Source organism: Acanthisitta chloris, unplaced genomic scaffold, assembly GCF_000695815.1.
Source record: "Acanthisitta chloris isolate BGI_N310 unplaced genomic scaffold, ASM69581v1 scaffold14765, whole genome shotgun sequence".
Lineage (NCBI taxonomy): Eukaryota > Metazoa > Chordata > Aves > Passeriformes > Acanthisittidae > Acanthisitta > Acanthisitta chloris.
The window spans coordinates 1-18,114 of NW_008672224.1; the positions used below are offsets into that span (position 1 = coordinate 1).

The window sequence follows — 18,114 nt, forward strand, 5'->3', positions numbered from 1 at the left end:
AGGGGAGCCCAGGCCGCCTCTCTCGCTCTGCCTCTGTTTCATTGTTAGCCTCTTTTTTCCCCCTGTATGCTTAAAGACTCTTTAAGGCTTTAGCCTGTTTTTTTTATTATTATTATTTTTATCTCCTCCACGTTTTAAGTGTTGGCATTGAATGAGCTAATCAGGATGGATAAGAAATCCTTTGAAACCGTGTTGGATGAAATTAGAAAGGTAACTCCTCTCGTTTTGCATGTTAGTTTAATCTATTTTGTTTGTCTGAGTAGACAGTTCCTCTCAACGAATCAGTCAGTAATCACTTCAGGATTCAATACCGACTGTATTGCACCGTGATGTGCAGAACTGTGTTTGTGGTGCATCCTGGTTCTTGTGTGTGTCAGGTGTAACAGTGCAAAACTGCTGTGATGTGTCTCCTTTGAGGTGTCTTTAATTTTGTCAGAAGACTTGACATTGGGTGTCCAGGCTGCTGACACTGAACCCAACACCGTGTGCCTGAAGGGCCCTCCTTTGAAATAAGCTCTTGGATAAGTTTATCACAGAGTTTTCATTGTCAGGGAAGATCAGGAAGAAAAACCCAAATAGCCAAGTGTCTCTTATCTGGAGGGGAATGGCTGTGTTTGCTTGGTCTGACTGGAGACTGAAGTACCCACCTTCTGTCTGGTGATTTGGGAGATCCAAGGCGCAAATAGGACATGAGAGAGCTGATTTCAAGGCTGTACTCTGCTGCCCTTGTGGGAGGACACATCTCCTCCACCTCAGGAGTGTGTACCCACCTTCCTCCAGGATGTAAACCCTGTGTTTCCATGTGTGCTCTGAACTCTGTGCATCCCCTGTTAAAAGACTCCCCAGCCAAAACACCTGCTGGTTGTGGGGAGCAGAGATAGAGACCTGGGCTTCCTGGTCTCTTCCTGCTTCTCTGTAGGAAGCTCGAGGTTAGTGGTTGAGACAGTTCCCCAAGTGCTGAAATTGGAAAGGAAGGCAAAAAAATCAGAGCCTGGGAGGTAGATATCTGGGATGATGTATTTTGTTGTAGTTAAGCAGAGGTTATTTCAGTGTCACAGGAAAACAGTTAAGTATCCTGCTAAAGCTGTATGAGTGTGAAGGTGAAGGGTTTGTTTCACATATGATTGCAGAAAAGGAAACCTTAGCAATTTTGTAATAAGTGGGGTTTTTTGTTATGATGGGTCATCCCGGAAAGGTAAATGTCCTTTGTTTGGACTTGGGTGCTAGAGTTGAGTTTCAGCTCAACTTCTTCAGCATGAGATGCAGTGATGGCTGCAGTTGCAGTGTTATTATTTTACAGCACATTGATATATAAACGAGTGTGCACAGAAGCCCCAGGGAAGTCTTTGTTATCATAACTGCACTTACTGGTGTTTTTGCATAAGGTCATGGGCACAAATTCTTTTTGAAACAGGTATGTGTATAACCAGCTGAAACCATGACAGCCTATGATATTTCAGGGTGTGGACTTCCTCCCTACATAAGAATTTCTCTGGAAGGTCTGGGAATAAAAGAATGAAAAATCGAGGAACAACTTGCAGATGAAGTGCTTTCTCTGAGAATTGATGGTGGGAGGGAGTAACATTTCAGTTATTACTGCTGCAGTGCAGTCCTTCAGAACACGCTCTGTGACTACTAAAGACTTCAGACAAAAGGGTTTTGACGTGATTTTGGGCAATTATGTTTCCTTTATGCCTGTGTTCCTGTAAACGCAACTTGCTGCAGATCTGAGGTTCAGTGCTGTGCTATGTTAATAATAGCTGTGCTGTTGCAGTGTAATTCATTGTCCAAATGCTGATTTTGTGTCTTTGTTGCTATGTTTTTCTTTAAGCTTCATTTCTAGTTTTGTGGTAGAATCTTCTTTATCATGTGATTCGCAAGTTAGTTGTGTAGTGTGTTCCACTTTCAGTCCTAGAATTAGCAGGAACAATTATTTAAAAGTCTTCAATTGTGGCTTAGTTCTATTTTTTTCCCTATATATATTTACAATTATTTTGTAAATTAAGCTTGGGGGGTTTGCTTGTTTGTTTCTTCCATAAATATATATAGCAGTGCTTTTTGTTTGTGTTCTTATTATAAAGTTATTCAGTTATTGATTTAAGAAGGAAAAGTGCATTTGCTTTGATAAAAAAATATGACATACCATACTTTCATCCAAAATATGTGGAGAGAAGGGTGGGACAGAAGAAAAAATGAGCTTGAAGAGAGAAATTCTTTTTTCTCTGTGGCATCAATGTGCCTGGTGGTGTTTGTCTCTTAATGAGGTACAGAAAGGAAGAGGGTTGCCTCAAACAGCATCCTTGTGAGTTTCCATGCACCTGTGCTACTCAGGTTGCAGTGATAGAGACCTTCGTGTCTTGCTGTGTGGAGGGAGGGACAGGAATAAATAAACAAGGAATTAAGGGTAGATTTTAGGGATGTTGGGAGGAGGATAGAAATAGGTGTGTGGGTGAACCTGAAGATGATTTGAATATATGCATGAGAGTCAACAATAGATGGGGGACTTGGAAACTGGGGAAGAAGGGTGTTTGCACCAGTTTGGGGCAGGAATTCAGCTGGTGTCTGCCTTCTTTATGTCTTGTATCCATTGTGGTGAGCTGGGTGTGAAGGAGCTCTGGCTGCTAGATAGCTCACATGGTTATCAACAATTGTCCTGCCACAAAGTCAGAAGGCCAGTGCTGCATGTGTTAGAGTTTGAAATGTGAAAAGGTCATGGTAAGACAACATCCACCTCTGTTGGATGCTTCATTCTGTCTGTACAAGCTTCTTACCCAGTCTTGTCATAAGGTTGGTGAAGTAAGATGCTTTGCCTCTTACTTTACAGGGAACAGACAAATAAACAAGATAATAAAGTTGATTATTTATATAATTTAGCATAAAGTTGGTGTAAACCTTAAAGGCAAAAAGAAGAGTGATGATGATGTTCTATCAGTACAATTTTAAACAACAGCAAAAGAAAAGCAAAGTGAAGTAAAAAAAAAGTAATTTTTAAGCAGAAGAATTAAATTACCTCTTTCTGTTCTCTCAGTTATCTAAGGAATGTACTGTTACTTCACAATGCTGCAGTGTAATTGATGCAAATGTCACTTTGTAGAGGCAGATATTTTTTTTAGATTAATAGATTAGCAGATGGTTGTGCTATAATTACAATTTTTGGGGGACTAATTATGCTTTTTTTTTTCCTCTATCTTTTAGGCTGTATTGACTGAGTACAAATTAAAAGCCATCGAATATGTTCATGGATACTTTTCTAGTGAACAGGTAAAGTCAACACTGTCATGGATTTAAGGGAGCTGTTGTTCTTGTATATTCAGTAGTACAGACAGACTGTCTCCAGCCATACGGAGCCTGATCATATTAGCGTTTGTATTTATTAACCAAAGAGATTTAATTCCTTATTATTATATCAACATTAAACTGTTAAAAATAGTTCCAAGTTGTTTTGTCATCAAAATCATTAAATTTTCGTTCTTACTGTGTGGGGAAAATTGTATAAATTTATCATAGTGGAATTTAGGTTTATTTTGCATGTATTTTCTAAATATGCATGTAGTAATAATTATCCAATATATTTTGGGGTTTTTTTTCCTATTTCTTTTCCTTCAGGCTTTTTTTTCATGTATGTTTGGTGAATATGCTGTGTGAGATTCTCCATGTTTATAAGCTTTTCCAGAGACATTTAATTTTTTTAGATTCCAATATAGTGTCCTTGTTGTGCATATATGCAAATATATAGAGAATAATAAATAGCTATTTTAACTATGTTCATAGAAAATTTTCATCTCATAACACAGAATTTTTAGGTGCCTAGTTAAAAATAAAAAGCACAGTAGATGCTGGGTAGGCACTGATAATCAAACATCCCAGACAGACAGAGGTTTTTCAGCAGTGTACCACTCTGCTACAAACATGAAAGATCATATTGATGCTGTTAGCATACATTTTTGATATATCTAAGAGATTAATTGAAGGCCTTACTGTTTCAGGTTGTTGAGTTACTGAGATACTTTTCCTGGGCTGAACCACAGCTCAAGGCAATAAAGGCTTTACAACATGTAAGTTCTTGTGTTATAATCTTGTGGAATAAATTTGCTCTCTTAGTCTCATTTTGATTTTGTGATGTTTACTTTTGCAATCTATGAGTCAGTCTGCCCTTTATAATCTTCAAAGATTCCTCCTCATCTCCTTCTTCAGTGGACTCAAACTATGAAATTCATAATTCTAATTGAGGCTTCTTGTCTGACTAAAGTGTCTTTTACTTTCCTGTGTAACACAGAAATAGATGTAATTTCTTTGCTTTGGGTGAATGCTTTTGGAGCTGCTTGTTCATAATTTAGTGTATAGAGTCTTCTTCCCAATGGGAAGGAGAGACTATTAAATGTTTACTGAAATACATGACATGAAGATGTTACTGAGTTGTATTCTGAGTTTGAAATCATTATACTGCCTTATTTTACATACAGTTTTTTTCTTTCCTGCTCTTGTTAGAAAATAGTGGCAGTTCCGGCATCAAAAATGGTTAATATCCTCAACTGCTTCACGTTCAGTAAAGATAAACTTATTGCCCTTGAAATCTTGGCTTCGTAAGTATCTTTCGTGCTGTATGTCCTTAACTTGTACTGGTTTTGCTAGTGTTTGAGCATATAAAACTTTAGGTACTTCTAGAAGGAAGCACTGTGTCTGGTTAAGGTAAAGCACAAATCCATTATTGATGGCGCTGTAAAAAGAAGAATTAGAAATATACATTGTGGAAAATTCCATAGTTCGTTTGAGCCTTGAGCATGCTGCTATGTGGGCTTCTTTGCCAGTGTTTTTACAGTGGTCTTTGGGATTTTTTGCTTTACTATATCTGCCTTGCCCATGAATGCTGTATATTGCAGCCTGCTTGAACTTCTTGGGGCATATAAATTCATGATATAAACATCTTTAAAGCAATTAAGACTGAGGATATAGACGTACTCTGCTTCTGGAACTGAGCTTAAGGGAGACATAAGTGCTCCTAGTCTCTTTCAAACCAAACCACTAACTTTCCTAAGGGTAGCTTAAGGAAAGTTAGTGTACTTTAGACTGATCTGTTATCTTCTTGAGATGAGACTGGAGCTCATAGACTCTTCAGTTGCTGCACTTCAGCTAATGGGGGGGAAAGCACAGTAATGTCCTTAGCTGTTGAATTTCTAGAGTATAAGAACATAATAATGGAGTCATGATTGGAAATCCTAACCCAAATCTGTGTACTGCTTCCTTTGTTAATCAGGAGTAGAGAGCAAAGCTGAAAGTTAATTTGCATTTTAATACCATTCTTTGAGGCTTTTTTCTTGTCTTCGTTCAACATTCTGCTGCTTTAATTTCTTTCTAACATCCTCCTTTGAGAAGTCTCTGTTTGGTGCTGTATTTGATTTCCAGTAGTTTGGATGGCACAGGTAATATTTGACAGAAGTAAAGGTGCTGTGGTCAGGGTTTTGATAAAGGCAGGTAGAATCAGGCATTGGCTTTCCTGTACTCACATACTTTGTTCTCTGTGGTGTGTCTAGTGCTGGGGAGAGGAGAAAGGAAGAGGACTTTTTGGAACTATATTTAGGGAGAACTTGGGGAGAATTTGCAGGAGTTGATGTCTTTCATTCTGGAGTAAATCAGATGAAAATTTGTTTCTCTACCGGAGTAGCAAGAAACAGTGACAAGCTGAGTTTTCTGCTGTGCTGGGAATTGTGTGCTAGCAGTAATTAAAACATTCTAACAAACTCTTGTGATGCAAAATTCATTTTTTCAACATAGTTATTTTTTAAATAAAGTTTAGCCATTGTCATCCATTGTTCTGTATTGATACTTAATTCTGTAATGCCATGTTTTACTTACTGATGTGAACTCCATGCTTAAACCTTGGGTTTTTACTTGACTTGTAAGAGTAATATGATCTGAACTAATGATGTTTTTCTAATGTACTCTTGGGTAGTGGCTGTTGATCAGTTTTCAGTGGTTCATTATTTTTGCTTATGCATATGGAATGGAAGCAGTCATCTGTCACTGTCTTTATAGCAACATCGTTGATGCTCAGAATTATCGCCTGATTGAAGATCTGTTCAGAATTAATATGTCGGAGAAGAAAAGATGCAGAAGGATTCTTGAACAGGTAATCAAGATACAGTAGTGTCTTCGGTTCTGTCAAATACAGTATTGTTTCCATCCTTATGGTCATTGTGGGGTCAGTACTTAGCATGAGAACTGCTGGGAGCTACTGGTGGAAGACAAGCTGAAAGAAGCAGCTGCAGAAAGATAAGAGTTATGTAATACACATGCAACAAAAGGGGAAGTTTCTGTTAGGCATTGGGTACATACGGAAAAAGGGGCACAGAATTGCAACCAATGCTGAAGGAAACAGTCTGTTTTAGAGAACACTGAGTGCTTCAGCCCAAGTTCATTAGAGGCAGAGGTGGTCTGAGTTATCAAAACAGAGGTGATTTTGGCAGAACCTTACACTATTTGGATTCTGTGGAAAGAAGATTTGAGACAAAGATTTCGGTTGTTCTATGTAGGTTGATTCATGCAGTTTAAATGTCACGAAATAGTAGTTAATTTCTTTAAAGCATTGATTTTGATAGCAAATTATGTTCTTTCTCAATTATTTTGCAGGCTTCAAAAACGGGTTGTAAGGCTCCTCATGCAATGATATCATCCTGTGGCATGATTCCTGGCAATCCTTATCCCAAGGGCAAACCAAGCCGCATAAATGGAATTTTTCCAGTAAGCATGATCCTGTGCTTTTGCTTTTCACAGACTCCTGGATTTAGGATTCATTGTAGTATAACCAAAACCAGAATTCATATACACGGACTGAGTGGAATCAAAACCAATGTGTGTTTGTTGGGGGTTATTTGTTGTGTGGTTCTTTTTATTACCTCATTCCACATTTATAGGGAACTTGCATGATTTTTATTTGCCCATTCTTTCTGTGCTGCTTTAGGTAAAGATTAGTGCATCTTACATATTACTGGCTTTGTTCATATCAGGAAAACATTGTAAACTCCAGCAGTATTTGGCAGAATCAGGAGAGGTGTAAAGAGCCTTACTGGTAGGTTGATAAGGTGACCTATTACAGTCACTATAGTACCACCGCTAATCTTGAACAACCATGTTAAGTATTTCCCGTGGACACTTCAGGGACTGCAAAATGTAAGTTATCAAGTCCACAAGTCAAAATGCAGAATTCCATCATCAACATGGATTGTTCAAAATGCCTCTCTTGACAAAAGCTCAGTGTTACAAACCAAGCTATTGGAATGCTCTTACCATTTTACAAGCCTAAAACAGAGTGAGCTTTTTGATAGCAAACATGGTTCCTTTCAGAGTGTTCAAAAACTCAAATGTAGTTCAGAAAAAAATTCAATATGGTAGAAATGCTATAGCAAGATTTACTTCTGAATTAATACTTCGTTGTTTAATTTCCTTCTGTTTCAGGGCACCCCTATCAAAAAGGACACAGAAGAATGTACTAATGAAGGAAAGGGAATAGCAGCCCGTATACTTGGACCATCCAAACCAGTATGTCTAATAAAGGAATAAATAAATGAAACTTTTAAAAAATGTGAAACAACCACCAGACAATTCAATGAGGCCTTGATATAAAATTCTGTTGTGTTGCAAGAAGACTGTAGAGCAGCACTTTAATGGAAGTTAAACATCTATAGTGAAGATAGTGTGATCCAGTGGTTTTTTATTTAGCTTGAAAATAAGCTCTATTTTTTATCTGTGGAGGGGAGTGAATACGGTGTGTGTGCATTTGAAGACAGAATTTAAATTACAGTAGCAGAAGAGCAAACTAAAAGTATTTTTAGTAGTCCATCATGAGCTAATCTCTTAGGGTTCCTCACATGAACACAGAAACTGTCTGCATCTTAAAAGCTTGAATTGCAGCAGTGCCTTGGAAGGAGGTTCTTGTTCCTTTAGAACACAGCTGATATGTGTTTCAAATTTTTAAGCATGTGGGACAAACTTTCAATGATTCTGTTACTACTTTGAAGTATTGCCCAGAACTGTATTATTTTTAAGGGACAAGTACTTTTGAAAGATTTGTTAGTTTTTAAATGTGCTAAATCTTTGAAGTGAGAAGTCAGTCAAAGACTGCAGAGTGTGAAGACTGCAAGGCAGAAAGGAGTTGCCTTTCCCACCTGTGTTTGTTTCATTCTTTTCAGAAAGAGTGAAACACTTGCAGTCACTGTGGATATTATGAAGAAATTATGTATCATATATTTGTAGTGAAGAATGCCTGACTGTAGTAGTATCTGAATGTTAGTTTTTTGTTTGATAAACATTAGGAAATGCTTTCAATATTGCTATTTCTGTTTGGTTTTTTGTTTATGTAGGCTCCATCAACCTACAATCCACACAAACCAGTTCCATACCCCATCCCACCATGTCGGCCACATGCAACTATTGCACCAAGTAAGCCTTCTATGTGTTCTGGTTTGATGCTATTGTTTCATCCATTTGCCTTTTAAGTAACGTGTCAAGTGTCAGTTTCTCTGACCACTGTCATACCTGAAATTGGCTTATGCTCCCTCAGCATGCTCTGGGTACTGTTTTCTACCTTTTCCTGTCCTGTCTGCAGAACGGATAAAAAGGGGAATATATTGATTTCTTTTTCTGACATTTACATCATAAGGAAAATTCAGAATCCTGTTCTGATGACAAAATATTCAATTTGTGGGAGGTGTTGTGCATATTAGACAAGACTGAGGCTGTGACTGTGTTGCAGTGTTTGATCCGGCTTTGGGCTTTGGCTTGACAAATCTGACTTGTTGCTGTAGAACCAAACATAGGCTGTGGTCAGCCACAGCCCTGAATTGGGTTGAACTTGCTGAAGGGCTGTAATCTGCTTTTCTCAGCTGAAGGCTGAGGCTGTAATCTATTTCTCAATTGCCTTCAGCTTTACCCTTCTCTCTATAGCAATGGAGAGTGAACAGAAAAGTAGCTGTCAGTCTTAGAAGGAGTGTAGTGATTGCCTTTTTCAGCCTTTGGTCTGGCTATTTCTAGTCTTGTGCCTTAGGTAAGGTTGAGCCTTTCTTCATAAATTGCTCTCTCTTTGCTCTGCTGCATCAATTGTTTGATTCCAGACATTTTTGGAAAGGAGGATGGCAATTGCCTTCTTTAGAAGAAGAGATTAGAGTACTTACATAGTCAGACTGGTCTTTTTGAGTGGCAGCTGAAAGCCTTTCCTAATCTTGCAATTCCATACTGCGAAAGAAGGAATGCTGTGGGGAGGACACTTGCTTTTCACTAATAGGGTTTCAGGATGTTTTTAAGGTAGTTGATCAGAAAGTGTGATAGAACTCTTAGCATGCATGTTGAAGGGTGAGTCATCTAACCAACTTCCTGTCTTCAAGTCTCTTTATAGCGGTTATGGAAAAACAGGCACTACTAGTGGCTAAACTAAGACTGATTATTTATGCCCAAGAAACCACTTGCTCCCAAGAAACTGTACAGGAAACTTGTAGACTAGCTCAAATTTATATGAAGTAAATCCTATCCAAAGTCACTTAAGGCACAAAATTTGGCTTGTAATATAAGTGTTAGTACATTTTAGGATATGAAACAGCTTTTGCGATCTCAGGGTCTTAGTAGGCTGCAGCATGTTTTGTAAGAAAGCTCTCGTGACAATAGAACTCAAACTGTTGAAAAAAAAATAAATATATATATATATATACACTATTGAATCTGATTGTTTTCAAGCAATGGTCAGAATGATGCTTTGTTTTCTGCCCCTTTAACATTTCCTTCATGGATGATGCAATGCTTGTTAGTTACTTTTCTGATTTTCAGGCAAGAGTTGTCATGCAAGAGATCTTATGATTAGGTGGAATTATTGTGAAAGTGTGAAATGAGAACAGAGTCGTGTAAGACAAATTAACTCCACTTTCAGTGTTGTTCAAGTGCTGCCTTTTCTCATAAAGCCCAAGTTCTTATGCTCTTAAAATATTCAGGACCACTGTGGAGTGTGTTTATGTTCCTGTGATTTAAATTCTGATGTTCTTCAATACAACAGTTTGAGGTGTTCCAAAACATAAGGGAGGAAAAGAAGTATTTTTAATGTATCAATTGCAATGTGTATTTTATATTAAAGTAGTTTGCTAACCCACTTGAATTTGTTAACATTTAAAGACATACTGAAGAATACTAGACTAAGTATTTGAGATGGGACATTTTTTCTCTGAATTTTCTGGCTAGTGTTGAAGTCCTGGTCATGGTCACTGCTCTATGTTGGGCTGTTTTGTTTGTCAAGGCTTTAGTGTAAAAGGAGAAGTTGCAACAGCCTTTAAGTTAGGAATAGTGCAGACACTCAGAATCAGTCCTCCCCTTGGAGTTTTTTCAGGCAAAATGGGACTGAAAGGAATTGAAATCTGACTTTTTCAGGCTCTTTCAAGAGAATTGCCCTTAGCAAAATTTGGATCACAGTGCATGCCGTTCAGGCAGACAGTAGCAAAAGCCAGCATCCAGCCTGGTTAATGTATTGGTCTAGCTTTTTGCTGAAGGAATATCTTACAGTCTTGAAAATCTCCTTTTAAAGGAGAATATGCTTACTGGTTCATTTAGATTTAGAGTTCTTCTGACAACTGAATGTGTATTGCATTTGTTGTTTTAGGTGCTTACAACAATGCTGGCTTAGTTCCAATGGCTAATGTCATTGCTCCAGGCTTACCAGCTCCTCCACCATACACTGCCAATCAAGTGGTATCAGGTAAAAAATGCATCTCTTTAAAAATATTGATGGTACGTTTTCTAGTTCATTGTTTTGAGTGGGTTGTGCACTGCTGGAGTTTCATTTGCTTTTAAATAACAAGCTGTTGTTATCTGTTTAGAAAATGAGGACCTTTCCAGCCAGACAAAACCTTCCCAAAATCAAGGTAAATTGCAAATCCACAGGGGGATTTTTGTGTTTGTGGTATCTTTGTTATTTGTTCAGAAAATGTTAACAATTTATTTGTTTGGTGGGATCTTCATAAGCCTCTAAATATTTAACTACTGTTGGAACAGGATCCTTTGAGTGGGGAAAAAAATCATCAGGCATTTGGCACTTAGAAGCATTGAGACATTAAAATTCATCCTTTTGTGTTAGCTTATCAAAGTTTTATGTTCTTCAGTATATAAGTATATGAAAAACCATGTAAAAAACTACATAGAAATGTGCTTTGCAATGCAGTGCACTGAAACACTTCAAAAAATCTTTGCAATCATTAAAACTTTGTACATCTATTGGAAAACTCATTCACGTTTAAATTTCATATATCAGTTGGAATGAGAGGGTAGGAATACAAGAGAGATTCAGACTCTTGAACGTCTTATCCCAGACTCTTTATCTTAGTATGTCTACCTGCACTTTTGTCTTACCTTTTAAGATTCTGTACTTATCACAAAGACAGTTGTGCATTTTTTGTTGTTTTTATTTGTGTGGTCCTTTGTACACTTAGTACAAATGATGATAATAAATCTCACTAGGAACTACTTAGACAAAGGCTTTGATGATACTTTCTTAGGTTTGACAAACTGAGAATCTACTGACTATTGAATCAGGCATATTAACAAATTTTGCAAATAGATGAAATGACTGTGATAAGTTTAGCTACTGTAAATATTCCTAGGGACAAAAAAAAAGTTATGTTTTGTCTTTTCTTCTCTATGTCTAGGGATGGTTCTACAGAAATGTTGATGTTTCAAAGAATCTCTTTATATATACCCCTCTAAGTGTGCATGTATTTACAAGGTAGTTAATACAGCTAAATTAATGCAGTGTAAGGAATGAAATCTCCTAGGAAGAGAAATTCAGTAACAGGTCTGGGTTCTATTTCAGCTGTATTTCTTTGGTGATTAACTGGGCTGTGAGGGTTAAATAATAGTGATCTTTAGGAGAGTCTTCAGCCTGGAAATAGAACAAGGAAAGAACAGAATCCAGAGCTGGGAAATCTGGGTCTAGTTTTGGGTTTTTTTGAAGAGAATATGTAAAAGGAAATAGGTTGTTTGCAGACCCTGCTAGTTTTAGAGTTTCAAGATACAGAAAACAAGAGTTTGTCATATCAGTTTAGGCCCAGGATGTTAAAGATAAATTTTTTCGGTTTGTGTGTGTATATGTAGAGTTTGGGCAGGAGAGAAATGTAGGCTGTTACAGAGTTATGGTTGACGAGTTTGGTTGGATCAGTGATTTGCTTGCAGTTGAACAGATTATTTCAAAAGTAAAATAAAGCACAAGGGGTGCTTGAGAGGAATGATGTATTGACATATTCATATTCCACAGGCAACTAGAGGCAGGTGTATCAAGCCTCTTGACATGATGGTGTTCATAAATGCAGCTTCTTTCCATTCATCTCCCCCCTCCCCATTTGGAGTGTGCCTGCCTGTTTTCCTCCAGCTTGACTGATGTCTCTAACTTACTTTGTAGGGTTGACACAAGCTGATACTCTTAGTGGCAGGTGCTTGCCTTGATTACAGACACCTAAAGACTTCTAGAAATATTTGTTGACAAAGTCAAGTACCAATGTTAGTTTAATACTGTAGTATGATACATGAATTTAAAAGTGTACCTTCTTGGAATCAAAATCTGAAGGAAGCACAGTGAAGAGAATGACCTGATTTTGAAGGAAAGAAAACTACCAGCACCTGAAATCAGCTTTCTTCAGTTGTTGAAATCATGATACGTTGAGTTAACTGGTTCTGAAGGAAATTCTTGCCTTCAGTGAGAGTGGATGCAGAGGAGCCCAGGTGATCTGATGCTGATGGAATATTAGGTCTGGTTGGGGTACTGCCAAATGTTAGGGACCAGAGGGAGGGTGTTTACCTACATCACTTAGATGTTCTTACAGATTATATTTGAGTGTCTCATTGTTTTGCATGAGATCATGAACAGGTAGCAGGTGTCACAAAGTGTTTTATCAAGGAGTGTTAGCCCCCATAATGTGTGGCTTGTGTAATGTGTTTGTATGTACCTTTTTGGTTTGTTTTCATAGGTTCCAGTGTTTGTTGTTTATATATAGACATTGTGTGTTAGCTGTTGCCTGTGTATCTTGTTTTGAAATGCTGTATAAAACATATTTGTGTTGATTTCAAACATTTCTGACAGTTTCAAGTATTCTTACTGGTTTTGTTTCTTTGCAGCTTTTTCTGCACAAGCGAATCAGCTCTTTACTCCTCATGGTTCTAATCCTTCAACATCTGCTGCTACTCCAGTCCCTATCCCATCACCTGTCAAGGCAATAAGCCATCCATTAGCACCTGCAACTCCACTCATCTCTGGGATGAACATGTCTACCCCTGTCCTTCCTGTTTTCCCAGGACAGGTGTCCTCTTCCATCCATACATCTCAGCCATCTACCCCAACCCCTACAGTCATTAAATCCCTTTCGTTGCCTGGTGTTCCTGTCACATCTGTTCACAGTGCAACCTCTACCCCTATCCCTGCAGTTTTTTCTGGGCTGGCTTCTATACCCGCTGCTACACCTGCTCCGCAAGGTTCTTCCACTCCGTGCACCACACCTGCACCTAGTGAAGCTTTTGCATCTGCTCCTACACCATTTGCTGGCCTCCCATTTTCTGCAACCTCATCAATTGCTTCTGCTAATAATCCTGCTCCATTGTCATCAGTTTTTGCTGGTCTTCCTTTGTCCTTGCCACCCAATGCTCAAGGGATTTCTAGTCCTGTTCCATCTACAATTGCTAATTCTCCTGCCACTACTATTCCTGGTTCACTTAGCTTGCCTAACCCAATTTTGTCTGTCTTAAAGGGATTTCTGACATCAAATGACACTTCATTAATCAATTCATCTGCTTTACCTTCTGCTGTGACAAGCGAGCTTGCTTCTTTGTCTGCTCTTGCTAATCAAAGCTCTGACCCTCCCACTTCCTCTGTCAACAAATGTTATACTCCATCAGCCACCCCCACCCCACAGCGTTCCTCCACACCTGGGATGGCTATTTTTCCAGGTCTTCCATCCCCATCTGTAGCCAATTCTAGTTCCACTCCTCCAACATTGCCTGCACAGTCACCTTTAACCACTTCGCCATCGATTATGCCAGTAAACTGTGGCTCATCAGCCTCCCTCTTGCATGGCACAAGTCCTACTAATCCTGACCAGCAGCTCTCATCAGCCCCAACTGCCACCAGTATCCCAGTTCTGGTCAAAACAGAACCCATGAGTCCCACCCTCTCGGCCTTCAAAGGGCCTTCTCATTCAGCCAGCCCTTCTCATGGCACAATAGGACTGTCTGCGCTCGGGCGTGCATACACCTCAGCAGCTTCAGTGCCAGTCAGTTTACCCAGCTCCCTGAATCCAGCACTGTCAGGCCTCTCCTCTTTGAGTGCTCCTCTAAACAATTCCAGTTCTCTGGCTTCCATTTCCCTTGCCCCACATGGCTCCTCTGCTCCCATTGCCCCTGTGTTCAATGGACTTCCTCCTTTTACGTCTCTAACCAGTAACTTTGCTTTTACTGGTAACCCAGCACTTACACCACCCGTCACTCTCCCAGGGTCTTTGATAGCTACTCCGTCTACAACCACTTCAGCTGTGTCTGCCCCCCATGTGAGTTCCACTGCAGCTGTACTCTCAGGACTCGCCGCCTCAGCAGCAGTCTCTGCTCCACCCTTCTCGCTTAACTTGTCCAGTGCTGTCCCTTCCCTTTTTTCTGTTGCCCAGGGACCTCTGGGATCATCAAACCCATCCTTCCCTGGTTTTCCTGTCTCTAACACACCCTCTGTCACTCCTGCTCTCCCTTCTTTCCCTGGCCTCCAGGCATCTTCTGCAGTAGCAGCAGTTGCACCGTTGCCGGCAGCTGCCACAGCCCCATCTCCAGCTCCAGTCCTGCCAGGGTTTGCCTCGGCCTTTAGCTCAAACTTCAACTCTGCACTAGTTGCACAAGCTGGGTATGTTTCTGTTTCTGAAGGAGGTCAGAACCATTTCTTTTTCTCTTGAGCAAAATGCTGATTTTACTTTAGATGTAGACATTATTTTCAGTCATAGATAATTACAGATACTTTTTAAAGTTAGTTCCCTAGTAAGTTTCCACCTGTCTTTAGAAAAGAGTAGTGACTGAATAGGCTGTCCTCAGTAGTTCCTGTTACAACAGTCTAATCCAGTGAGGTGCTGAGTAATCTTACTTCCCTGATGAGGATACTTGGCACCTCCTAGGCTTTTACAAGAATGGATTCCACATGGGCGTCTGTTGACACATATAGGTAATAGACAATATCTTAGATGTTCCTGTATTTTAAGGAGGTACTAAGCATTAACTATTGCCTGTAAAATTTATTTGTATGCAAGCTGTAGGCACAGCTGAGGTATAAAAATTTCTGAGTTCCCTTCTTAGGTGTGCTCCAGTCAGTCTTGGTTTGTGTGTGCATGAGTAATTTGTAGGTGGACTTTTGGGCTCCTCTTTGAAATTTCTGGCCTTTAGGAGGTTTAGAAAAAGAAGTGCTTTTCTAATTTATATACACATAAGCCTATAGAGAGAGAAATGTGGGATAAAACATGATACAGATGTTCTTAATAATAGCCTTATCTTGTCATTCTTTCAGCTTGACTTCTGGACTACAGACACCAGGAAATGCAGTTTTTCCTGGTCTTTTATCTCTCCCTGGTATCCCTGGCTTTCCCCAAAGTGCTGCACAGTCTTCCTTACAGGAATTGCAGCACAGTGCAGCTGCACAGTCAGCACTACTACAGGTAATGTGCCTACTTGTTAACACTGTTTTGCTTCCAGTGATCATTTGAGCATGTACTTGTGTGTTAACTTCTGCAGATTAGTTTAAGTCAGTAAATAATTAAAATATCTAACCTGTGTGAGAACTGATCACAAGGATGATGATAAAGAACAGATCATATTAACTTCTTCCTCAAGTCCAGTATACAGTGTTTCTGGACATTATGAATGTGGTTAAACCCTTTCTGAAAGCTGTTTGTAAAATGAGGAGAGGTAAAAGAAATAAAAGATAATACAAGTGAAATTTTTGCTGGATTTGTGTTAAATCTGATGAGTTGATCGTGTTGTTGCAAAATTTGTGCTCAGTTCCAGTCTGACAGTTAAATGACTTGCAGATACCTGTGTTTCCTTTGTTGTGAGTTACGTGCCTCTCTGCACATGTAATCAGATTGTCTTGAATTTGTGTCTGTTGTGGTTGTGCCTTTCTCTTGATAGATAAGCTTGAAGTGGCTTTGTGCAATGTGTAGTTTCATAATCTCTTGTCCATGAAACAGCTTGTTTCACTCATCAACCTGCATAAGTTAGCTGAAACTATAATCAGTTTTTGTATTTATATATTTAGTTTGTCATGTGTTAAAAACAGCCTCTATACAGATTAAGGATTCTAGTAGGAAATTTGTCATTCTCAGCAAAATACTGAAAGAGGCAGTTGAATGTCTTAAAGTTTTCTATCTTCTGTGGCACATCAGTTATTGAAATGGAGCATGTGTCTACTGTTCAGTGCACAGATATCTTTTGAACATCAGGGGAAGAAGCAAGGTGCTTCAGCTAGGCCATGGTGCTTTACAGCTCAGGAGTCTTATTTATTCTGTAGAAATCGATGTGCACAGGTCTCATTTGTTTACAAGTTCTAATGATTAAAATTCAAACACTTACCTACTTGACCAGTGAAGGCAAAGAAGGTTCGAAGTCACTGAAATACCATAGCTCCTGATTAAGCTATGCCTTCCAAATCAGCCGGTGCTTACTCCACCGGAAAGTAAATGCCATTAACATTTCTTTGTTTTCCCTCTTAATCCAACTGCTTTCCTCATTCTCTGGTATTTCAGAGCAATAGTTGCATTGCAGTTTAACACTGTGTATGGATGCATTGCTTATCTCTGATCTTTGGATACTTCAGATTATAATTCGTTTGTTTTGGCTTGAGTAGGACTGGTACTGTGGCTGAAATTTTGCTTGATTTAGATTTTTGTTTGTTTTCTTGTTTTTATCAGTGCTGTTTCCTAACTTCTACTCTTCCTTAAAGGCACATTCTGCTTCTGCTCTGGAGAACTATACAGCTCAGCCTGAAGGTTTTGCTAACTATCCATCAACTCCAGGAACACCATTTTCACTGCAGACAAGTCTGCCCCAGAGTGGATGGCAGTAAATACCAGACATTTTTAAGGACTGCAGTGTTTGCTTGACAGAGTCTGATCCTATTCACTTTGAAGGCTGTCTCTGCGTTAGTGGGAGCATGGTCTGAGCTGGGGAAAGGGGGAAAATGTGAGGGTAAAATGATTCCAGGAGGCTGTGTCAGATGTCAAACCTGATTTGTGATTGCATTTAGTTGATTCAGGGTCTGATCCTGTGAATTGCTGAACATTCTTGACTCTCCTTTAATCTTAAGAATTGAATGTTTGGTCTTACAGGATCAGGAACATTCAAATAGATGTTTATGTAAATAGGGCAATTGACTGTCAAACTGAATGGGGAGAACAAGTATACTTAATAGTGTGTATAAGCACCTATCCTCCCGTTATGTTTTGTATGGTATATGTGGTTAATATAGAATGAGATCTAGACTGAAACTAGACTATTGAAGCTGTAGACGATCTTTGGTCTAGAAGCACACTTCTTGTGTGTGCATAGACCAAGGTCAGTTTATGGTTTTTAGGATGTTTTCTTTGTATGTATGAGGATCTCCTGTTAGCATCAGCAGTATGTTAAGGGGAGGGTAGATCAGAGGGGTGTGGGGGTTTTCTAACACTTTGAAATATTGTCATGAGCTTGCTGCTGAATTGAGTACTCCTTTGAACAAGGAAGCTAGGAAATGATGCTGTACTGTATTTGGGTAGAAGTGGATTTTGTTTGACTGGAGTATGGTTTAGCTAGCTGAGAATACGTCTTTCCAAAGTACATAAAAACATATAACTTGCCTCTAAAATAGTGTCCCATAATATTTTCCCTGTCCCCACACCCCTCTGTGAATGGAGTAGTTGTCCTGCGGATAGGCTGCCTATCCGGCACTTTCGACTGCAGACTTTTGTGAATGTTTACAGACATGGGTCAAGTCCTTCTCTCCCTTATACTCACAAACAAACTGGTTCTTTATATGCTTTTTAGCTATAAATTACAACTTGATGGTGCTTATGTTATCCTGTGAATATAAGTGGGAGC

The 18,114-nt window shown here is 39.1% G+C and overlaps 1 protein-coding gene across 1 annotated transcript; it reads left to right on the forward strand.

The window, feature by feature from the left end:
- Positions 1-165: 165 nt before the first annotated feature.
- Positions 166-17,701, forward strand: PROSER1 (proline and serine rich 1). Its single transcript, XM_009074434.1, has 13 exons — positions 166-210; positions 3,196-3,261; positions 3,987-4,055; positions 4,489-4,583; positions 6,034-6,127; positions 6,628-6,738; positions 7,453-7,536; positions 8,358-8,436; positions 10,634-10,729; positions 10,851-10,895; positions 13,138-14,899; positions 15,551-15,698; positions 16,982-17,701. Exons 1-13 carry the CDS (start codon positions 166-168, stop codon positions 17,102-17,104), a joined length of 2,817 nt encoding a protein of 938 aa, XP_009072682.1. The 3' UTR covers positions 17,105-17,701.
- The last annotated feature ends 413 nt before the right edge of the window (positions 17,702-18,114 follow it).

What these genes read in the sequence shown, in the direction of transcription:
- PROSER1 (XM_009074434.1), top strand. Translation starts at nt 166, where the DNA reads ATGGATAAGAAATCCTTTGAAACCGTGTTGGATGAAATTAGAAAG. An exon ending in GATACTTTTCTAGTGAACAG is followed by an intron (nt 3,262 to 3,986) that starts GTAAAGTCAACA and finishes TTACTGTTTCAG; the next exon opens with GTTGTTGAGTTACTGAGATA. An exon ending in CACAGTCAGCACTACTACAG is followed by an intron (nt 15,699 to 16,981) that starts GTAATGTGCCTA and finishes TCTTCCTTAAAG; the next exon opens with GCACATTCTGCTTCTGCTCT.